General features: G+C 40.7%; 1 protein-coding gene across 1 annotated transcript; it reads left to right on the forward strand.

Moving 5' to 3' along the window:
• The first annotated feature begins 303 nt into the window (after positions 1 to 303).
• pgbd5 (piggyBac transposable element derived 5) lies at positions 304 to 24,181 on the forward strand. Its single transcript, XM_023327782.1, has 7 exons — positions 304 to 1,081; positions 10,145 to 10,575; positions 15,334 to 15,468; positions 16,723 to 16,903; positions 18,779 to 18,976; positions 19,638 to 19,743; positions 20,637 to 24,181. The coding sequence occupies exons 1-7, from the start codon at positions 706 to 708 to the stop codon at positions 20,830 to 20,832; spliced, it is 1,623 nt and encodes a 540-aa protein (XP_023183550.1). The 5' UTR covers positions 304 to 705; the 3' UTR covers positions 20,833 to 24,181.
• The last annotated feature ends 768 nt before the right edge of the window (positions 24,182 to 24,949 follow it).

Below are 24,949 nucleotides of genomic sequence, written 5' to 3' on the forward strand. Positions count from 1 at the left end.
TTTATACGGGTATTTAGTAAATGGCTGCATAGATACATCTATATGTACTTGGTGTATTTCTAGGAATTTAAATGATACACAATATTCCCTAATATAGCCTATACAACGAGCAGGCATTAATGCAATCTTTTTATTTGTGTAGTCAAACGCTGGAAAAACTGGGCCACTTTCATTACATATTATTATTATTATTATTATTATTATTATTATTATTATTTATTGCCATGGGTTATGAGTGCAAGTCCTCTCGGTTTGGATCAGGAAATGTGATCTTATTGGTCGACGCTGGGGGGATTCGGTGTCAGGTGATGTGGAGGCAGACGGCTACTACTCCTGCTCCTCGGTGGAGAGCGAAGATCGCCGCTCTATCAACCCGGATGCTGAGCACTGCCCAGTGCGCAGCCCTGTCGGCACAGCAAGGGGCGGAAATATTTCCGGACCTTTGAAGCGCAGCCTTCCCCGGCTGCTCACTCGTCTGGCCGCCAGGCTCTACATCCGAGCCGGGAGAGGAAGGTGGATTTAAATGTGCAGCTTACCAAGTGCACGGTAAGGCGCTGCTGTCACGGTGAAGGCACACGCATCCGTGTTCCTGCAAGATCTTGGCAGATCGTGACTACCTGCACGCCAGGAAAGACGTAGTGACAGACTGAGAAAGAGGAAGAAGGGAAGCGGGGTGGGGGGAAAGGAGCATCACTGCTGAGGGAGATGGCCGAGTGCGGGCGGAAGGCGCTGTCTCTCCTGGAAGCGGCCCGCTCCCGGTATGAGAGCCTGCAGATATCCGACGACGTGTTCGGCGAGTCCGGGGATGACAGTAGCGACAATCCCTTCTACAGCACCTCGGGGGACTCCGACTCCGACAACTACATAGCCGAGGCGGGCGAGCAGGAGCAGCAGCACCATCAGCACCACCACCATCCAAAACGCGGGGACAAGGATTGTGGCCACAGCGGGGGGTCTGGTGGCGGGTCTGCCGGCGGGAGCAGCGGGCCCCCGGGCTCCCTCACCCGGAGTCAGGCGGAGGAGGAAGGCTGGACGGAGACGCTGCAGGATGTCACGGTCCCGCCGTACAAAGAGACATACGGTGAGAGAGACATGATTCACGATGAACGAATAAGGTCATTTGTGCAGTAGAGAAGAAATGCCCCCTGGCTTTAAGGTGAATGGAAAAATAGTGTAGGTTTCAGGTCAGACAGGCCATTTCTCTGACTCTTACGAAAATGTAGGGCAGTGATAACGCAACCGAATGCACGCCTCCTTTCCATCCATGTGCGATGGAGCTGAGAGTGACACCGCACTGTAGGGTTAATGACACACGCTTAGTCTTTGATACTTCACCCCTTAGTGCTGTGATTCACACGTTCATGTTTGATTGCAGTGCGGAGGGACATGCTGTGTAATTTAGAGAAGCAGCAGGGCGCTGTCATACAAACTAACTTATTTATAGGGAAGTCAGATAAACTGTAAAGCTTAATGCCAATAATCATGCCAAATCATTTCCTATTACATAACCCCACAAGTCAGTAAGTAGTCCTACATACACACACACGCCTTGCCTTACCATTCAGTCAGTCAGTGGGCAGGGCTAGTGCTATAGAAGTTATTGCAATCGGTGTGAAGTTTACAAGCTGTGCATGTTGACCAATGAGGTGTCAGGGCCTAATGGAGCTGCAGTGACAAGATATAAACCATGAAATAATTATTTAAATACACTATTTTTAAAATTCTATTCATATAACGATGCAATTATAATGTTAATTTATTACAAATTAGACAAGTTATGAAATTATTTTTATTTTAACGTGTTCCTAATTTCTGAATAATTGTTTTGAACAATTTTTTATAATTGAAAAATTATATATATATATATATATATATATATATATATATATATATATATATAATTATAGCTGGCTGGATAGCTCAATAGATAAGGCATCGGTATATCACCCGAGAGGGCAGGGTTCGAATCCAGTCTGGGTCCTTAGGCAAGACCCTTCAAGCTACTGCCTGAGAGACACAAAAATGCATAACATGCCGGCTCAGACGTCGCCCGGCCAAACAAGGTCTGCGTCAGGTGTTGGGGAACCAGAGCACCTTGATGACAAATGGGCTACTGGAACAAGACGGAAATGGGCGAGAGATGAAAATGTGGATCTGTTGGAATGCTACTACTCAAGTAACCCTAATCAGAGAGGTTACATGCAAAGACTGGTGAAGGAATGGTTACTTCGACATCCCCAGTCAACACTAAGCGCTAAACAACTAGTAGCTCAGTGTTCCAACATCCGCAAACGGCAACTGCTATCACAACTTGAGATTGACGAAATACAACACAAATGCTACGTTCAATCAAGGTATCAAGGAGGGAAGTGAGCCAACTGTCAGAGCTCCACAAGGGTACAATGAAAAGACCAGTACCCAGAAAGTACAGGCAGATGCCCATACCTGAAGCACTCGAAACTGCCAAACAGAGGCTCCAAGCCTTGGCCAGCCGCCTAAAGAGATACACAAGGGAGAATGAATCCAGAAGGATTAACCGGCTCTTCTCCACTCAACCAGCTAAGGTGTACTCTCAATGGCAGGGTAATAACAACAGAGTAGACCCACCACTGAACAATACTGGAAAGGCATATGGGAAAGGGAGGCGTCCCACAACAGCAATGCACAGTGGTTGATCTCTCTACGAGAGGACCATAATAACCTCCCTGAGCAAGCCTTGGTAACCATCACTGTGACAGATGTCCAAGAAAGAGTCTCAGGTATGAAAAACTGGACAGCACCAGGGCCTGACATGATCCATGCCTACTGGCTAAAGAAACTCACTGCCCTCCATGAGCGACTGGCAGACCAAATGAACCAGCTGCTACAAAGTGGGACTCACCCTGAATGGTTAACTGAAGGGCGGACAATCCTAATCCAGAAGGATCCATCAAAGGGTCCAGTCCCACCCAACTACCGACCAATAACCTGCCTCTCCACAACATGGAAGCTCATGTCAGGCATCATAGCGGCCAAGATAAGCAAACACATGGATAAACACATGAGCACGGCACAGAAAGGTATCGGTGTAAATAGCAGAGGAGCCAAACACCAACTCCTCGTAGACCGCACAGTTGCCCAAGACTGCAAAACCCGACACACCAACCTGTGCATGGCTTGGATTGATTACAAGAAAGCCTATGACTCAATGCCGCATACTTGGATCATTGAATGCTTAGAGATGTATAACATCAACAGGACTCTGAGAGCCTTCATTGCAAACTCGATGAAGCTGTGGAAAACCACCCTTGAAGCCAACTGCAAACCACTTGCACAAGTGTCCATCAAATGTGGCATATACCAAGGAGATGCTCTGTCCCCGCTACTGTTCTGCATAGGCCTGAACCCCCTCAGCCAAATTATCAACAAGACTGGCTACGGATACCGACTCAAAAATGGGGCCAACATCAGCCACCTTCTCTATATGGATGACATCAAGCTGTATGCCAAGAGTGAGCGAGACATCGACTCACTGATCCACACCACCAGGATCTACAGCACGGACATTGGGATGTCATTCGGACTAGAGAAGTGTGGTCGGCTGATCACAAAGAGGGGGAAGGTCATCCGCACAGAAGGGGTCTCACTCCCAGAAGGAACAATAGCAGACATAGAGGACAGTTACAAGTACCTAGGTATACCACAAGCAAATGGCAACCTCGATGAGGTCACAAGGAAAGGAGCCACAGCTAAATACCTCCAACGAATAAGGCAAGTCCTGAGAAGCCAGCTCAATGGCAAGAACAAAATCCGCGCAATAAACAGCTATGCCCTGCCAGTAATCAGATACCCTGCTGGAATAATTAGCTGGCCAAAGGAGGAGATAAAAGCCACTGATATTAAGACTAGAAAACTACTAACAATGCATGGAGGATTCCATCCCAAATCCAGCACCCTGAGATTGTACACGAGCCGCAAGGAAGGAGGCAGAGGACTAGTGAGTGTGAGAACCACAGTCCAGGACGAAACAACTAAGATCCATAAATACATCAGGGACAAAGCCTCAACAGACAATGTGCTCAGTGAATATCTCAGACAACAGGGAACGGAGGTTGAGGTGCCAGAGATACCATCATGGCAGGACAAGCCCCTACATGGGATGTACCACCAGCAAATAACCCAAGTGGCTGATATCAGTAAATCCTACCAATGGCTGGAAAAAGCTGGACTCAAGGACAGCACAGAGGCCCTCATCCTGGCCGCCCAGGAACAGGCCCTAAACACCAGAGCAATAGAGGCCCAGATATACCACACCAGACAAGACCCAAGGTGTAGGTTGTGCAAGGAGGCCCCTGAGACAGTCCAGCACATAACAGCAGGGTGCAAGATACTGGCAGGGAAAGCGTACATGGAACGACATAACCAAGTTGCAGGCATAGTGTACAGAAACATCTGTGCAGAATATGGACTGGAAACCCCGGGATCAAAGTGGGAAACACCCCCAAAGGTGGCGGAGAACGCCAGAGCTAAGATCCTGTGGGACTTCCAGATCCAGACAGACAAAATGGTAATGGCGAACCAACCAGACATTGTCGTAGTGGATAAACAACAGAGGAAAGCCGTTGTGATAGATGTAGCAATACCAAGCGACTGCAACATCAGGAAAAAGGAGCACGAGAAACTAGAGAAATACCAGGGCCTCAGGGAGGAACTGGAGAGGGCCTGGAAGGTGAAGACCACAGTGGTGCCTGTGGTCATCGGGGCCCTCGGGGCAGTCACCCCCAAACTGGACCAATGGCTACAACAGATCCCAGGAACAACACCAGACATCTCAGTCCAGAAATGTGCAGTCCTTGGCACAGCCAAGATACTGCGCAGAACCCTCAAGCTCCCAGGCCTCTGGTAGAGGACCCGAGCTCAGAGGATAAGAACCACCCGCGGTGGGTGAGAAGGGAATTTTTTTTTTATATATATATATATATATATATATATATATATATATATATATATATATATATATATATATATATATATATATATAGTATGCACCTATATGTATGTACATATAGGTGCTTTTTAGCACTTGCTACAAGCCTGGCTCATTTTTCTTTGCAATCTCCTGCGAAGAGAAAAGGAGACTTCAACGTGTGTGACTGAGAACCCGTCCAACTGCTCTGTCCATCCCTTTCAGTTTCTGTCTGTTTATCCAGGGCAGCAGGGAATGCAAGTCTGCATCCACAGTGATAGAGCATCGCTTCAGCTTTGGATGCAGCTGCGGCATGTGGCTCTGGAAGATATGAAGCAAGCCCGGCTGTGCTCATAGCCTGTTTTTTGACTTTTTACAAATAAGAACCCGGCGCTGGGTAAAGTGCAAGGAAAGCACTGCAGAATCAGAAATAACTTGCTTGCAAAAAACAAAACAAAAAAAAATAAATCCACCTTTTTTATGATTAGAAATGTAAGAGTGCATGTGGTGTTTTTGAGCCAATAACCAGAGTCCTCCTGGAGATAAGAAAAGCTACAGGATGCTTTGTGCTTCCCACATCCTGAAGTGGGTGTGGTGTTGCTCTTTAGTTATTGTAAGGTAGCGCCAGGTGTGTCTGTCTGTTTTAGTCTGAGGTGGATTTGTAAAAGAAAAACATTCTGTGTCTGTTTGCACAAACACGGCAAACATGGGTTTCGGCCGCTGCTCTGTGTAGATAAAAACACATAAAGTGTCAAACTGATTTCAGACTTAATAATCTTGAGCTCCACAGTCTGAACATCGGTGCACGAATATGCATCTCTACTGACACTGACGGCATCAGAAGCTTCTTAAGTCGGCCAACGCTGCAGTAAAGGGAGATACTTATACGTCTGGACTGCTTTGCCTGTCTGTGCGCCTGTCTGGCTGCATATTTGTCACTTGCCTGCCCATTTCTCTGTCAAGGTGTGCTGCCCGTCACACAAACACACTGCGGATGTGACAGCTCCACTCTTTGGACGCCGTGTCATGGGTTCATAAATTATCGGCTCCTGTCAGAATGCATTCGCTTGCAAAACCTCATGCAAACCCTTAATGGCTTGTTCTGGTTTGCAGCAGAAGACAGGTGCAGAACTAGGGGAGCACTCAGGTCAGGTTTTAGTTGATTTTCACGGTTCATACTCGGGTGAGGATTTGTTTTCTTTGCACAGAAAGGCATTATGAAACCCATATCTAAATCTTTAGATTATACAAACAACTTATGGTGAGGAATTAGGAGTTCACTCACTTTGCTGGCATTCTGTTAGACTGCTGCTCCTCACCATATGCCAAGTTAAATGTTTTGACCTGTTTTTTCTAAATGTCATTCTGTCTACATGTTGATGCAGAGACATACATAATATGTCTTTCAAGGTTTTTCAACTTCAATGGGCTATTATGAAGAGAAAATCTATAGTTAGGTCTGAAGAAATCTGAACAAATCAGAGATGCATTCTTAAGTAGACTTTGGAGTCTTCCACTTTTTTTAGTATATTAGATGTTTATATTGGATGTTGCACTCCTTTTTAACAGAAGTTTTCTAAATATTATGTATTACATTGAAATAAAGCATTTTTATAATAAGAGTAAGATATTCTGTAAAAAAAAAAAGGTAAAAAGTATTTAACCCCTTTCAGATTTTTCTCTGTCTTTGCTTATTTTACCACATTAACACAAATTAAATATTTGTCTCGTTTTCTGTTTATAGCTTTCTGAATATTAAAGTCAGACCATCTTAGTTTATTTTAGAAAACCGGGCAAAAAAAAATTTTCAGTTCTTGCCTTTGCTCCTCAGCTGAGCCTGAACCATGTTCAGTTTGGTGAAGGGTTTATGCGCCGTAAATATAGTGTAATCTCCGACTGTGTAATCCCTGGATATAAAAGCTCTCTAGCAGGCAGATGTTTGTCCTCCAGCTACTGGAATAAAAATATCAGCTGATCAGCAGGTAGGATTTTCTCCGTTCTGGGATTTGAGTGGATTTGGTAGTAATTATTAAAGACAGAGCCCATCCAATCACTGAACAGATGCTTAGAACAGATAAATGTGTGGATGTGCCAAAACTTTCTCCAGCTGAACAGAAACAAAACTGAAGTTATTATTTTTGGACCTAAAGAGGAACGATCTAGAGTCAATGCACAGCTTCAGTTATTACAACTGAAAACTAGCGATCAGGCCCGAAACCTGGGAGTAGTGATGGACTCTGACCTGAACCTCCAGAGCCACATAAAGACAGTTACAAAGTCGGCCTTCTATCACCTGAAGAACATTTCCAGGATTAAAGGACTAATGTCTCAGCCAGATCTAGAGAAACTCGTCCATGCGTTCATCTTCAGTCGTATTGATTATTGCAACAGCGTCTTCACAGGTCTGTCCAACAAATTAATCAAACAGCTGCAGCTGATCCAGAATGCTGCTGCTCGTGTTCTCACTAAAACCAGGAAGATAGAGCACATAACACCAGTTTTAAAGTCCCTCCACTGGCTCCCTGTAGCTCAAAGAATAGACTTTAAAATACTGTTGTTAGTTTATAAATCACTGAACGGTTTAGCACCACAATACATTAAAGATCTGCTTTTATTGTATCAACCTTCCAGACCTCTCAGGTCTTCCAGTTCTGGTCTGCTCTGCATTCCCAGAACCAGAACCAAACGAGGAGAAGCAGCTTTCAGCATCTATGCACCACGAATTTGGAACAAACTTCCAGAAAACTGTAAAACAGCTGAAACACTGACTTCTTTTAAATCTCAACTGAAAACCCACCTGTTTAGAATTGTATTTGAAATGTAATCAATTACAAATTTATTGATGTAACTTGACTTAATGATTGATTCTATATTGCATTGTGATTCTGTGTTTGTTATGATGTAAAGCACTTTGAAATGCCTTGCTGCTGAAATGTGCTATACAAATAAAATTTGATTGATTGATTTGATTGATAAATAATTTAGAAAATGTATATTTTCAATCCCCGGTTGACGAATATCAGACAATGGTAACAAACAGCATATTTGCCGGTTAGACTAAAAACAAGCTGGCAGTGCTTCATAGGAGACCAGATCTCTGAAGAAAAGGTGTAAACATCTGCTTTCTGATATTTTCCCTACTTTATGCTGGTCTGCGAATTAAAGTCCAAGTAAATTGCACAGGTTTGCGGCTGTAGCATGTAAAAATGTGAAAAGAGTACAAGGGGTTGAATATTATCAAGGCCATTTCTCTATGTTTTTGTTTTGTTCCTTACAGAAAACGTGCCTCTACATCCCGCTTAGATTTACATTAAGCTTTAAAGTTTAGTAGGATGTAAATGAGTTTGGTTTTGAGCCAGCCTGTCCCTATTTTAGCGATTTCCTCTGCAAGCGGCAGACATCTTCTCATGATTGTTCCCGATTCTCTCTTGTCCACATCCTGTCCTCCTCCAGGCCTGCAGCGATCTAACGGCTTGTACCGATGGTGTTATCTTTAATTGTACCTTAAGAGGCTAACACAGCTGATGCAAACCATTCAGAAAGCCAGACAAGCGATCCAAGGAGAAATGTTGCTGTCTGCTGTTTAGAGATAATGAGACATTGGTGTTCAATTGAGCTTGACGTTGTTCCACTCAATTTCCAATTTTTTATTTTTATTTTTTCCCAAAGCAGTCAACAAGGTCAGAGAAAATCTTTTACTGAGAAGAGACGATAAAAACCAGACAGAGTGGAATGGGATGTTAGTGTATCAGCTGATACATTTATCTCTCCTAACATTGAAGCTTCACCCTTACATAGCACATCATACTATAAAAAATGATGTAACACTGTTTTTATATTGTTAGTACGTAAACAAAATACTTTGCAGTTGAAATTCCCCATTTCTTTTAGATGTTTTCTGGTAGTAGATTGTGTTCGGCTTTAAATATAATAATTTTTGGGGGGAATTCTATAAAATCCTCATCATTTTTGATTCTAAAATCAGTGAATTTGCGTTATTTCTGGAACCAACATGGTAAATCACAATCCGTATTGGATTTTTGTTGTGGATGTTGTGGTCTATGATAGGTTTTTGTTTGTGGAATGAATAGACGATGGATGGCTCTTCTGTGTGCAAATATAACTGGTTTAAGAATCTTGGATACTTTGCATACTTTAATATATAAAACTAACAATTTGGTCCCCAACACTGAGCCCTGAGGGACTGTGGTTTATAGTGTTAAAAGCCTTAAGCTGAAATAAAATATACAACAACCAGAGCAAATGTGAGCTGAGTAAGGCTGCAATTATTTATCAATTCAAATCTGAAATCATTTACTTATTTTAATATATCTTACATAATGTCTCTACTGTTTTTGCTTTGAACTGTGGCAAATAGTGTAAAAACTATTCTAAGTAAGTTTTTGAACTGTGAACTATATTCATTTATCTTCCAATCTACAATTAGCCACCATTTATGTTATTTAAACTAAGCTATTTTACTCATTATGTCTAAATGGACATTTTATCTGCGTTTTCTCTGAGATAAGGGTTATATTTAACCGCAGCTGTAGCCTTCCAAGTACACTTCTCTTTATAAATCACCTAATCAGTGGACATGTTTGTTTGCTGTGTGTGTTTGCTTGACTAAATTATAAATACGCCTGTTCCACCACTATCTTTTATCAGCCCAAGCTTTATTGGCAGATGTCAGAAGCCTGATTCAGCTACTTGGGGACGCAGTTCTGACTCATTTCCTGCCATAACAATAAAGCAACTAGACACTGAGTCCCTCCGCGAGCAGAGAAACGACAAACTCTGACGCTCGCCACAGTGCGGTGGCTGTCAAGTCTTCTTAACTGTCCAGCCACGGCCCATGGCCTCTGACATCCATACCAAAAGCTGACACGGTTCATTCATGAAAAAAAAAACTGTTTTGATGCAGTTTTTTTCTCTACTTTTGAGGCGACATTGTGCTTTATGTCAGCAAGAAGCACTTTGCTTTTGTTCTCCTGTGCTTAAAGAATGACAGCTCACTTTATCCTGTCAAAGTGTCAAAAAGAGAAACGTTTCAAAGAGCAGAAGAACTGTAAAGACTGTTACTGAACTTCAAGAGTTGGGATTGACAGCTGTGCCCGATAGTAAGCTTATGTCAGACTTCCTGTCGTTCTGTTTAGTTTGCTGCAACGTTTTGCTCATTTCCTCTCGGTCTCCTTCCAGGACCCGCTCAGAAGATGCCGGCCACTGCCACTGCCTTGGACTTTTTCCAGCTCTTCGTCCCAGATAACTGCATCCAAAACATGGTCACCCAGACAAACATGTACGCCAAGAAGTTTCAGGAGCGCTTCGGCTCCGAAGAAGGCTGGTGTCCCGTCACGGCTCAGGAGATGAAGGCCTTTCTGGGCTTCGTCATCTCCACCAGCGTGCACCGCTGCGAGTCGGTGCTCAGCATCTGGAGCTCGGGCTTCTTCAGCAACCGGAGCATCGCCTTGAAGATGAGCCAGTCGCGCTTCGAGAAGATCCTCAAGTACTTTCACATCGTGGCTTTCCGCCCGTCCCAGGGGAGCAATCAGGGCCTTTACAAGATCCAGCCGTTCCTGGACTCGCTGCAGCAGTCGTTCAGCTGCACCTTCAGGCCGTCACAGACACAGGTACGTGCAAGTCGTCAGATCATCTGCTGATGTTTCTATTCAGACACGCTCTCCATTCTGCTATAATGTGTGCAAATGTTTAGAAATGATTCTGCTAAATGAAGTGTCGTTTAACAGAATCATTTTGCTTTTGTGAGTCAGTGAAAAACTTAACGTTGAGCATAATGCTAATTAGTTCTCCAAGTTGCAAGTTGTGTTTATACACACGTTCCAATTTTCTGAACTGCAGTCAAAGTCAAATTGGAGATAAGGTTAGATTTACATATAAAACAGTAGTTGTAGAAGCGTTTAAATCAGATTGTTACCGACTCAGCAGTTTAGGTACTATTTAACCTTTTATGAGCAAATATGTGAACTTTTACATTAAGGCAAGGAATGCCCCACTTCCATTTAAAATGAGACAAGGGAAGGGCTTTGCTTGAAGCAATGTGAACCTCAATCTGAAAACCATCCACATATTAATTATGCAGGAAATCTAGCTTCTTCTTTTTATCTGGCTTTTCCTCCAAAATTTCTTTTTTTTTTGGCTTCAATTTGGACTCACTTTTCCAACTGGGTCAGAAGAGAACTATTTTTACTTTCTATTTTGGGTCACCCGGAAATATGTCCAAAACTTTCAGCTACTGATGAGCAGCACTGTTGTAGAAGAAGTAGCAGTCAGTCTATGTTTTATTTATGCTTTTTTATTTATATGATTTATTTCTTCTTTTTTGTTGTTGTTGTTTTTTTTTTTGCATAACAAAAAAATCTGGCTCTATAAAAATAAAGTTGGTGTATTCATCGAAGCTTTCAACCTCTTTCTACCATGAAACTGTCTGGATCTACATTCTTTAAAGAACGGATGGATGTTTACAGTCACTTAACGCTCATCATGCTAGTCGCTTATATAAGACACTAAAGACAATTTAAAATGTCAGCGTTGTCTCGTTTGTCTTATATAGTAGATAATAGTAAAACCCTGCTTTACAGTGATCACTCCCTCACACTCACACAGTCTACTTCTAATGTAAATAATCAATAATTGCTGTTAGGTACAATTCTTAAAGCTGTTGGCCGGTCAAATCTTCAGAGAACCAAAGATCAGAAATCCACCATCAAATTCAGATCAGGTTTTTGCAAATGTGGCCTGTTTTTGTGATGTGTGACATGAAAACACCCCTTTTGCTTCAAGAGGAAATGTCAAACCTTTTTGATGCTGTCGATATTTTCCTGGTAATATTTGACAGTCTTTTTTTTTTTTGGTATGGAACAGCAGAGGTTGCACTTTCTGGCACAGAGAATGGCCTTCAAAAGCAACTCATGGATTTCAGCTAACATCCGCACATGTAGTTTTATTTATTGGAATTTCACATTAATATAAATTACATCAGCATTGAATTTCCCTTTGGGATCAATATAGTATTTTTGAATTTGAATATGAATATGAATTGTCATTTCATACATGTACAGAAACGGTTTTCTTTTTATTCAGTCGGCTACTGTCGCAATGAGAACTGTGTCGAAGAAGTCCTCTTATTTTTCATGCAGCATCACAATAAAGAATAAGCGTTTCAGATTTTTACCTGATAAATGCAGAACTCTGACCCAAAAACAAATAGATCAACTTTATAAAAAAAAAAAAAAAGACCTTACTAGCTTCAGCTGTGTGCTGCCTTTTTGCTGCAGTGGAGATTTATTTTGCACCAGTTGCAGATGTGGTCATGAAACCTCAGACTGAGGTCGTCCTATCACACCCTGTGCACAGTTTGCAGCACTGATGACATCTGAGACAAATCATCGAATAAAAGGCTCTGGATCAGTGTTTTCATTTTTCAAAATCCAGATAAGGTTAAACAGTTCTTTACTATAAAGTCTTGTTTTATAGTTTAAGTTTGAAAACATGAGTGTATGGCAGGACCGTCTTAAGAAAAAAGCACATACTACTATATGAACCTCATAGACTTAGTGGATAGTTTAACAAGTCTGAGTACAAATGCATGAATAGTAATATTGCTAAGCCTTGTTTCTGTTGCTATTAGCAGAGTAAACTGAAAGGAGACTTGTACATGATTTTTTCGATCTTTTAACAAATGAAGCAGAAGGTGTGGCACAAATATCTCAAATCTCGAGAAATAAAATATAATTAATAAAGTAAAATTGAGTACAACCAACAACAGCTTCCAGAAGTGTATTAGTTAGCAAATACTGCACTTTGTATATATACATTTGTAAATATATAGAAATACATAATGTGCTTATACATCGAACATTGAAAAGACAACTGACTGCAATTCAGCATATAAGTGCAGTTGATGTAAAGAAATTAAAGAAGAAAAATATCTTATGTACGTTCCAAGTGGTTGCATGGAGGGATGATCACAAGCAGTTTCTTTTATAAATGCTTTTATAAAAGCATTCATTTAGCTCCACTTTCTCCAATGCTAATAACCAACACACTGTACTTCATATTCAGTATTTGCTCATGAAGGGCCTCTTGGGATAAATAATCATATTTCAAGAGCATCAATTTTCATGCCTGCATCAAAAAAAGTAATGGAAGTAGTGGAAACTAGCTGATTCATTTGCTTTTAGTTTGAGCAGCTTAAGTGCCTCTCGGATCAGCGTAACTGATGAAAGATGATCCCTACTACGCCCAAAATACATTTGGGAAAATCGTAACCTCTGTCGTGTTACACCCAAATCTAATTCAGCTCTGAAAATTTAAAGGAAACAGTTTAAATATTGCGGAGTTATTGGATTGTCAAATAGATCTGAGTTGTCATCTTTTTACGCGGAATCATCTCAATCTGCTTGCATCTAAAATGTACAAAATCAAAATAATGAGGGCAGGATGGCTGCCACGGAGTGTGTGCATTTGTGTGTGTGTCCAGGACAGTTTATTTTATCTGATAGTTGACAGTGCCAGGAACAGACTGGGTGCAAACACAGAGAGAAGCACAGAATGAAACTGTTGCTTTGTCAAACAATAGTTTACTCATTTAATGAAGAAACAGACTTTTCTTAACTGTATTGTCCAGTTTTCATTTTGTCGTTAGTTTTAACCTCTCTCATAGTCTCCTCGTGGACCCATTGTCTGATAGGTAAGTGTTTTGGGGGGTTTTAGAAAAAGAGAAACACAACATTGTTTCCTTATATTTATTCTCACCGACAGTAAATAATTTTTTATTTTTTTTGTAGTTTCTTCAGAGGCTAAGCAGTAAAGATTTAACTAAGGACTTGTTTGTTTGAAACAAAGCCTTAGGTCATTACGGGTTGGACTCTCTAAGCCCATGGGGAGATCTGTGGTTTGGATGAAGTCATTCAGCGAGAGGCTAGAAAGCTTCATTATTTTTTCATGAAAAGATAAACTCATATTTGACTGGGAAATGTCCTGTTTGCACTGATGGCAGAGCAGAACGGAGCTTCCAATCACACCTCCCTTCAGCTTTAGTTAGATTCAGCATGCAGAAAAGACAACAGAGAAACAGCAGGAAACATTAATTTACACACACCTTATAAAAAGGCACCTTTTTTAACTAACATTAAACCTAAACTTTTGCTGTTTAGCATATTCTCTTTGTGTGTACATGGTTTCTGTCAGGGTACTCCGGCTTCCTCTTACCAAAACAAAAACATGGCGACAGAATTAGATTAGATCTAATTGAATCCATCACAATATAAATGATTGAATTAACATTACATTATTGCGTATAGGTGAACATGGGATATGTTTGTCTTGTGAAGCGATTACATGAGATTGCATTGCTGTGAATTAGTTCTATATGAAATTATTTAAGTTAATCAGGAAAGATTGTTGTCATTCGACAGCAAACCAGCTTTGTTTTTATAAAATGTATCGTGAAAAATCAGATGCAAAGTTTAACTTTAGCTATTCGACCAACAATAAAGTCAATGCTTATTAGCTGCTATATTCAGTGTCATGAGGTTTAGCAATGTTGCCAGTTTCTACATTATCTAATACATATAAACAGCAGGGGGAAAAGTCTCTATGGTGATTAAAAAGCAAAAGTTACGTACCAGAAGGTGATTTATTTTCTGCTGAAAACATTTTTTTTATCATTATCCCACTCAAACACAAACTACTCTTCAAAAGGCTGTGCTTTCTGTCTAGTTTTCCACACTGACAGCCAGCCTGTTACTCCAGTAGCACCTTCTGCGCTACGGCGTCTTTAACACGTCTTGATGATAAAAATTTCATACTTTTTAAGACTTTCTAGATTTGACGCAGTGTTTCATAACATTAATATATAACAACGCAGTACTCAGTTTGACTCCTGATTTGTAAAATATTATTATCCTGAAGGTTTTTGCAGGGTTTTTTTTGTTTTTTTTTGCATCTTGGTTATCAGGTATATATTGTATATTATAACACCAAAGAGTTAAGAGTAAGTTAAAAATAAATCATTATTTTTCTTTCTCCAGATTGCTTCAAGCCTGCACTGCAAAAACTGAAATCTTAGTAAGATTGAATATCTTAAATTAAGGAGATTTGTGCTTGTTTTCTTTCCGACAAGATGATTTTTCTGACCAAGAGGGGTTTATGCTAGAATATTTTTCTTATTTTAAATGTTTTTGTACTTAATTATCTCAGTAAGACATAAAGCTTAAGATTAAGAAAATATTACTTATTGTGAGTAAATATATGCTAGAAACTAGAATATCAATATCAAACTTCAAGTCTGTAATGACATTGGTTTTAGTTTCATGGAAAGGTTTTGACACAAGCTAACATTTACTGAATCCTCTGTGCACTTCCAGGTTCTTCATGAGCCACTGATAGACGAGGACCCTGTGTTCATCACCACCTGCACAGAAAGAGATCTGAGGAAGAGGAAGAAGAGGAAGTTCAGTCTCTGGGTCCGGCAGTGCACCTCCACCGGATTCATCTGTCAGGTAGAGGCGCCGTCTGAGAGTAAAATAAATAAAACCTGCAGGGCATTTCGAAGGAAGCAAAGGAAGGATGTGGGTCTGTTTTAATTTTCTGCTTTGAGGCATGATGGCAAAAATGACTTCATAAATAAGGGAGTGAAGTTTCCACTCAGGCCAAAATCTGAAAGGCTTTTTATGAAGACACGAGCGGCTTTGATCCGGTATCAGATCTCTGTCTCAACTTGTTACTTGTGTGTGCTGGACAGAGGAAAACAGCTTTGTGGGAATGATGTTCACAAGCTGCAAAATTCACTTTGAGTATTGGATGTGAGCGTGAGAGATGGCTCCAGGGCTGAAACGCTGGTTGTTAGTTTCCTTTTCGATGCCACGGAGTGGAGTATTTTCTGGCTTCAGATTACAATCACAGATAGAGCTGTTGTGCTGACTGACAACGTTGCCCTCGACGCAACCCTCCGCTCCTACGCTCGTCTGTTATGTAACACCGCGGATCATCCGAGGACCAGAACTGTCGGATCTGTCCAACCCTCTCAAAAGCTGTGCTGTGTGCACAATTTTTTTTTTTTTTTTTTTTTAGAAATATCTCTTCTTTTTTTTTTAAGGACTATTTTTATTAATTACCAACTACAGCGCTCTCGGGTGAACCAAAACGTTAAACTTCAAACAGTGACTGTGTGAGGAAATGAAAGTGAGGTTTTGGCTTTCTTAGGGCAACATGTAGACATGCATTACTACTGGGAAGAATTATTACCAAACTAAATAAAAGTTCCATTAACTCGTCCATTTCAGAGAAGAAACATTAGCGTTCACACCGACTGCAGCCATTTAGCAGCACCTCCTTCTTTACCAGTTTGCTGCACACCAACTTGATTCTCCACTGATGTATTCTTCATCTAAATCAGGGACAGGAGAACAAAAATGTGGATCATTAGTCTATGGCACAACAAAATAACATCCAAGTACCTCACAGAATTAGGGACTCTCTCCACTCAGCTTAATGGCTCCATAGCTAATGTAGATCTGGGATAATCAGACTAAAGCCATTTGACTGAGTGCAGAATGGAAAAACTAAACTGTTTCTTGTTTTAAATAAGTGATTACAATTCTGAGTTTATATTACTTTTAAGATGTGCAGATTTAATGCCCTGTTTGCAAAAGGCTTGCTACAAACAAGCAACAATATGGGAATTTCGCTAAAATCAGCTCAGCATTTGGCCGTTCTGTACCTGACGTTCCGTCTGGTTTCCGCCCACTGTGCAGATCTCCGTCCATCTGAAGGAGGGACAGGGCACAGATGGACTGGCCACCTTGAAGAACAAGCCCCAGCTCCACAGCCTCGTGGCCAAGCAGCTCTGCCAGAACATCTCCGGCAAGAACGCCATCATCTTCACGGGGCCGTCCATCACGAGCCTTGGCCTCTTCTCTGAATTCAGCAAGCAGGGTAACCAAGCAAACAGCTTCCTCTTCTTTGGCTTTGGAGGACAGATTGTAACCTCACTCATTGTCTTATCCACTTTTGCCTCTGTACAAATTTGTTTTGTTTATTTCGTTTTAAAGCGGGGTTGATGCCGTAGCCTTCAGGCTAAACAGTATAGGCAAGACTAGTGTAGAATAAAACCACTCAACATAAAAGATCATAGCTTGGATTCTCATTATATTTCAGCCTTTACCCATTGAACATGAACATTTTTTTGACTGCAGTGACCTTTTAAACCCAAAATTGTGTTTTCCTGTTTGTTTTGATTTTAGCAAACTAAACCTGTAGTTTCTTCCCTCACCCCTGCCCTGATTCCAGATCTTCACTTTGAAGACCGCAAAATGTTCTTACTGAGAGAGAAACAGCAGTTCAAAGCAAGCGTCTCATCACGACTAACTCTCTCACTGATCCACTCGTAAACAGGGATGCCTTGTTGACCGGATCTCCAATAAAAAGTCCTCTTTTTATTGGAGGACTTTAAAACATGAAAGTGAACACAATGTTCTGTGGTTTTCTTGGTCTAGGCGGTTTGGAGTTCAACCGAAAATTAAGGAAGTCCAGGATTTTCTCTATTTATACATTAAAACTAAAGACTGCTCACCTTCACTTCCATCTCTGAAGATTTACGTCACAGAACAAATCGTTGCTCCGTAAAATAAATGCGCCGAGAGTGTGTGCTTCAGCACAGATAGGAGCCGATCAAGGGAAAATTGGTCTGATTAATCAGGGCCTAATTAATTGAGCAAGAGTAACTGGCACCTCTCTACAGTCAGATGTTGTCCCGCTAATGAAAATGGGTTTAATTAGGACTTTCCACTTAATCCCAGAGAAACCAATCAGTGTATAGATTTCAGTTTTACTAATAAATAAAATAGCTCTGCTCCTAGTTAGTTCTTTAAGTTCTTGCTTTCTTACCAGTGGCATCTTTTTAGCACAAAGCAAAAGACGTACTGCTTGGCCGAGGTTAATTAGAATTTCTAAAAATGGGACTGAACCAAAACGTTAGAATAAGGAGCCTGGCGGCACTTCTTTATTCTAAACAAAAACCAGAGAAAGTGAAGTGACAGTACATTCACTCTTTGTGCTAGGCAAAACTCAGCATGAGTGTCCCTCCACCAGGACGACTAAAAGACCGCAGATATGATTGACATTGTGTTATCACAATTAGTAACAGCTGTAAACATCCCCCCACGATAAATAGCTGGCTGAACACATTGTCCAACAATTTTGTCTCTCGGTTTTATCTCGCGTGTTTAATTAGCAGACTTAATTGCTCCGCGTTATTCTGCAGCAGTCGTGCGTGGAGACGGAAGCCGTTTTGTGAATCGTTAACACATCAGCGGTGGCCGCTCACACGCTTCTTTTGCCCCTTCCTCAGATGAGAAAGAGAGTCAATTGTACGCACTGATGAAAGAGATCGAACAGCTGAAACGGTCCTGCCGGTTTCTGGTTCCCAAACTAAACAGGAAGACAGAACAAAAGCTTTCTTCGTGGTTCGTAAATTAGTAATTTAGCCGTTCATCAAATTTATATTTCTGCCAAATCCAAACTGAGAAGCCAGCCTTGAAAAAGTGCTCACACACACTCTTGAACACGCCTACTCTCTGTCACTCTGCTACCAAAACAATCTGTGCATTTTCTTAAGACTGAATATTATAAACCATCACAAGTAGCACATTGTTGTAAACCGAAGGGGAAGTGGCACTTGGTTTTTAAATATAAAATCCAGAGAGGGTGCCGTCCTCCATGAGTCATTTAATGTTCTCTTTTGAAACATAAACGTAAAAAAAAAAAAAAAAAACAACCCTACTTATATATGTTTCTCTCTTCTCTGCTCAGATATCTACTGCTGTGGCTTGCTGAGCACCAGGAAGAGCGACTGCACAGGTTTGCCCCAAAGCATGCTGGTCTGCAGCTCCACGCCGGCGCAGCGCGGCCAGTCACGCGTGATGATGAAGGGCAGCATGTCTCTGATCAGCTGGTACAATAAGGGACACTTCAGGTTCATTACCAATGCCTACTCGCCAACAAAAGAAGGTGAATAAGTAAATAAGATCCTCTTCAATGTGTCCTATTAAACAGCTTTAGGTTGAAATATATGTTTCTAACACGCAATTTGCATGAAAGGAAAACTGTCTTCTGATTAAGTGAAATAAAAATCAACATTATTCTGTGATGTGAGTTTGTCATCATTAGATTTTTTTTCTCCCCACTATAAAGCATTCCCGACGTTGAGAAACAATTAGAGCTTTTAATCCACAATAATCCTTTTTTAGGAGCCGAGAGGATCATATTGCATAAACACCCTCATACTGTCTAATAGTTTTAAATCCAGCTGTGTTCATGCTCTGTGCTTGAGGAAGTGAGGAAGCAGATCAGTTAAACGGTTACTATCTAGTATTGATTTTCTTTGGCCTGTATGTTTGTGTGTGGGAGTCTGTGTGGGAATGTTTTGTAATTTGGCATTAATAGCAAAATAGCCTTTAATCCTTCCATTTCTTTTGAAGCATCATCACCACAGTCGATTGATATCCGTGGTAATAGTATCACGTTTTCATTTCCGTGACTGAGTAAAATGAAAATGTGTAACAAAACAATGCAAAAATGGTGACAGGTATGTTTACATGGATTTCTTTCTTCCTCCTGTTCTCTATGCTAACTCTCAGCTATTTGTTGTGTGGGCTTTTTTTGTTGGCAGGAGTGATTATTAAGAGGAAAAGTGGAGAAATCCCGTGCCCCCTTGCCGTCGAAGCCTTTGCGGCACATCTCAGCTACATCTGCAAATACGACGACAAGTACAGCAAGTATGTGCAAACCTAACGGTTCCTCTGCATGGGGCTCGCTTGTTCTCCCTGAGTATGTGCAGGTTCTCTCCAGGTACTCAGGACTGGTTAGATGAAACTAGCTAGCAAGCTATTCCTACACTTGGCAGGTCGAAATTTAAAGTAATATTGTAACTTTACCAGAATCTTTCTACTGACTGGAATTTTCTGAAATAATCCTTACTTGAAAGTCATTGAGAATCAGAGGAGGGAGCAGAAGATTGCTTTGAGCAAAGACTTTGAGCTCATTGCTAAGGTTGAATAGTCAGAATATCAGTAGAAGCATGCTCAAAGCTGGCCAGCTATTATATAAGGGTTAATTATATATATATTTTTTTGCTTTAATAAAAATGTTTACCATTGATTATTGACAAAGATGTTAATTAAATTTTCAGAAATTATTCTCAATTTACAATATGTTTTACTTTGAGAGACCCGTCTCATTTCTATCATAAACAAACTTCTTATTGAACAGAAAATCATTTTACGATCTAAATTTAAACATAAAATCCCAGGTTATGGTGACCAGTAAGAACACAGTGAAAAATAGAGCGAGTTCAATAAAAAAAGTTGGTGCACTGTTTTTAGTTTTTTACAATAATAAGCAGGTTGTTTTAATATATATAAATGGTTTATTCATCTGTTCTACCCCTAACACATTATTTTGTATCTGTCCTTCATTTTAGTGGTGTAGAAGACATAATGTAATAGGAAAATAACACTCCAACATCGCCTTACAAACAATAAACACTTTAGCACATTTTATTTCCCTATAAGCCGGCCTGAAAGGGGGTCAACAAGTGCTGCTGCATGAGCACCACAGGTCTCACATGTCATTTTTTTGTTGTTGTTGTTTCTTTCTCTCTGCCTTATAGATATTTTATCTTCCATAAGCCCAACAAGACTTGGCAGCAGGTATTCTGGTTGAGCATCAGCATCGCCATCAATAACGCGTACATCCTTTACAAGATGTCCGACGCCTACGCCGTCAAGCGCTACAGCCGAGCGCAGTTCGGAGAGAGACTGGTCAGGGAGCTGCTGGATCTGGATGACTGCTCCCCCACACAGTGAGAAAAGAAAGAGGAGGAGGAGGCGGAGGATGAAGACAGAAATACAATCTCCCACATGTTAATTTCCACTTGGTTGTACAGACCTCCTGGGTCTGTGTCAGTGTGCCAAGCTCCCGTCTCTCTCTTCCTGTGGTTGTTCATTTCTGCCCCTGTAAATATTCACTAACACACCACTGCACTGTATACATTATTAAGATCCACCTGGGGTAGCTGCTTCAGCTGCTACTGTTAGCCACACACTTCTGGCGTCAGCAGATATCAGTCAGCAGAAGCAGAGATGAAACAAGAAACAACAAAATGAGTCGGATTTCACTCAGAAATGATGTCACCTTAAAGTTTTTAGTCTTATCAAAGAGTTCAACTATTTAACAATTTAGTAAGCCTGAATTAAACTGAAAATATCTTTAAAAAAATAAAATAATAATAATAATAATAATAAACAACTAAAAACACACCTGGCACCTTGTAACAAAGTCCGAGTAAACACGACACTGCATGCATTGAGAATGTAGATTGTGACGTTTGTGTTGTTAAGTGTGGAAAAGATTTTAGCTCCAGGCGAGCTGTGAAATAACTGTGTGTGTGTGTGTGTGTGTGTGTGTATGTGTTCAGTAAGTAGAACTGCCATTTGTGTGTCTGATGTCAAGCCTGAGGATTGAAGCGTGTGACACCTGTGACCCAAATGTGTCGTTCCGTTGCACACCATGTTCGCTATTTGTGCATCGTCAGTAAAAAGGGACGCCTCATACGGCGCCGTGTTCATCTGCCCATCACAACTGCCTGCATCAGAAAAATCCTGACAAGAAAGCCATAAAGTTCCCTCTGGAACTGTATCTTAATTTTTTTTTTTTATTCTCTAACTGTAATAGCAAAAAAAAAACCATAAATTACATCCATACATGGTTTTGCAAAAGTATTCATACTGCTTGAACTTTTTCTTAGACAGCGACATGCTACGTGGGTGCATTTCTTCAGTAGAGACAAAGAAAGTTTTCCAGGTGGATGGAGATAAATACGGAGCAGACCTGGAAGGAAACCTGTTAAGAGGCTGCAAAAGCCTTAAGACTGTGGCAGGGGTCGACCTTCCGGCAAACCGGAGACGCGATGGAACGATTTTAGCTCAGAACATCTTCCTGTCAACATCCGTACCTATATCCTCTCCGTCCAACCCGACCGAGCTCGAGCTGTTTGGCAGAGAGGAAGTGGCTAAGATTGTCTGTCACTGCAAAGATTGCAAAAGTCTGGCTTCATTCAAAACAATACTATTTAGGTTTTGTTCTTTACAAAAAAAACTGAAAACTATGCATCACTTTCCTTCCTTTCCTTACACACTACTTTGTGTTGGTTTGTTTAATCCCAGTTTATAGTTTTGGGATTGTAATGTGACATAATGTGAAACAGTTCAAGTGGTGTGAATACTTTTGGAAGTCTCTGTGTGGTTTGTTTTAGGAGATTAACTGATTAATTAAAATGATCAATCTGTTAGATTATATATATATATATATATACATTAATTTCTTCTTAATTACTTTACTTTAACTCATAACTTCATTACACTGTTTACGTCCAACTAAGCATTCCCATTGTTTTTGGCAGGAGTCCTTTCCCTCCTCCTGCTTCACAGTGAAGTATAACTGAGTTTTAGAGGGCAGAAAACGTCCGAGCGCTCCAGCGTTGGCAGGCAGTGAGTACAGACTTGGCCGCTGTTCAGGGCTCTGTTCAGATAGTAACGTTTGGCCAGATTTACTGTGGAAACAGGGGGCAAAAACAGGTCTAGAGGCAATCAGGTTAAGATGATGATCGTCCGTGGTTTGACTTTGATGTGACGCAACAAAATTATACAAGTAAGACGGCAGCTTATGTTACAAAGGGATTTCATGAGATAGAAGAGGATTTTTTTTAAGTAATATTTCTCAGTGTGAGCATCCCGTGGCATTAGTCTTTGTAGAGAAGCCACCTTTTCCTCGTCTGAGCTCAAACTGCACCATATTGCCGTCTGAAGAATGACTCACTTAGCTTGGCTGGACGTGGTGGGGCTTCGTTCCTGTTGTTATGCTGGGAAAACATTATGAAGAGCTTTATATGTGTGAAAAGTGTTGTGTCAGCATGGTTCGGTGTGTGAATACATGATGTTACAGTGATACGACGGCATTCGTTGAGTGATTCACTCATTCACCCACCCACTTCATCTCCCCCATCAGAGTCTTGCACTTTGAAAGCTCTGAGGCTCGTAAGATGTTTTTAATTTTGGGCAAAAAAAAAAAAAAAAGCCAAATATGCATTGGTGATGTGGGTGAGATCTCTAAATTTAGGTAGAAAAATGAATAATATATATGTGAAAATACATAAATGATTATAGGGTGAAAATGAAAGTAGATCTACAACAGAAGGGACGTCCTTTTGGTCTCATGTTAATAATCATTCCGTCTCTCAGACTGAAGATTGTGATTCCTTTTTATCCTTTCACTAATCCAGATCATAGCTGGTGTTAATCTTGTGCGCGTGAACCGCTGAACCTTGTAAATGAATGTTTCGGACTGCCACCAACTAACACTGTTCATCCAAGGGAGCGCATCTCTCATGTCACCTCATGATTTTAATACAATGTTTGATAATTACGTCATAGGCAAATGTTTTCACTCAATTGCAAAAAAAAAAGGGATTATGACATGAAGCTAAAATGTTCGGTACCCCCTCAGTCATTCGATTGAAAGGATCAAAGAAAAGTTTGCCAAAGTATTTGCACAACTTGACACATTGCAGCCACAAACCTTAGTGTGTTTTACAACGGTATCATGTGACGGACCAACTCAGAGTGGTGCATAACTGGGAAACGGAAGGAAGACTATAAATGGTTTTCAAAAATGTCTGGAAAGTGTGGCTTGCATTTTAATTCGGCCCCATTGAGTCAACACCTCTGAAAAAAAAAAAAAGATGCTGCCACTGTCATATTGGATGGAGAAGCCTCTGTGAAGACTTATATTATGCAGATTCTTTATCAGATTTAGTTCTAGACTTTGAGTGGACACTTCTGACACACTGGTCTGTTGGAAGGTAAAACTAGATGTGTCCGTGTTCCAACAAAGCAAATGTCTGAAATACCGTCTCAGCATGTCATAAAGTTCTCCAGAGGTCATTTGATTCAGGTAAGTTTAACCAGAGAAGCATCTAAGCCAGGATGCTGGACAGAGCACTGAAGTACTGGACACTGAAGTACTGGATTTAGGTGGATAGTCAAGTTTTTTGTTTGTTTGTTGTTGGGGTTTTTTTAGCACCAATTGTGCAATCCTCTCCCATGTCCAGATGATGTTTTATAAACTAACCCTGCATTAAACGTCTCCACACCTTTATCCCTGGCATGTCTGCTGTGTTCCTTGCTCTTCCTGAGGCTGTTTGTTCACCAATGTTCTGTTTAATATGTAAAAAAAAAACAAAAAAAAACTTACAATTATGAAGTAATTCATATTGGTTTCATCTCACAATACGTATTGAAGTTTGTGGTTGTAATAAAAAAAGACTAAGTTTAGGGGAAACTTTTTCAAGGCCCTGTATATATGGCTGCTGTCCTCAACATTTTCACCTCTTCCCAAAAATCTTTTCTATTACAAATCTTTTCAAATTTGACACATGGATACCTTAAAACCCCTAATTAGGGCTTAACCAGCTACACATCCTGTCTTCGGAAAACACTGCCCGAAACCGCACAGTTTGTTAAAACAGTAAAAAGGGGGGAAAAAGGGCTAGCCTAAGCAACTAAACACCAAAGCATTTTTCACTTTTGAACTGTCCGTTTCTTTGCCGTCCATGTACTGGGCTCCCAAATACAAATACAGAAAAACACTTCAAGACAAAATCACAATGTGAACCGACTGATTATTATACTATACCTTTTCAACATGCAAAATAAAAATCATGGATGCTTTGTTTATTTTTACCAACAGACTGGAGTGAATGCCAGAAAGCCTTTAAGATGACATAAAGTGTTTTTTTCCCCCCTTCAGTCCAAGCAGTGTGCCTAATCTGCAGTCAATGTGGATGTTACTGAACTTAGCTTGGGATTTTTGTTATTTTTCTTATCCTGCTTTTATTACTCCTCTCAAAGCATATATTATTAACAG

Source organism: Xiphophorus maculatus, chromosome 22, assembly GCF_002775205.1.
Source record: "Xiphophorus maculatus strain JP 163 A chromosome 22, X_maculatus-5.0-male, whole genome shotgun sequence".
NCBI classification, from domain to species: domain Eukaryota; kingdom Metazoa; phylum Chordata; class Actinopteri; order Cyprinodontiformes; family Poeciliidae; genus Xiphophorus; species Xiphophorus maculatus.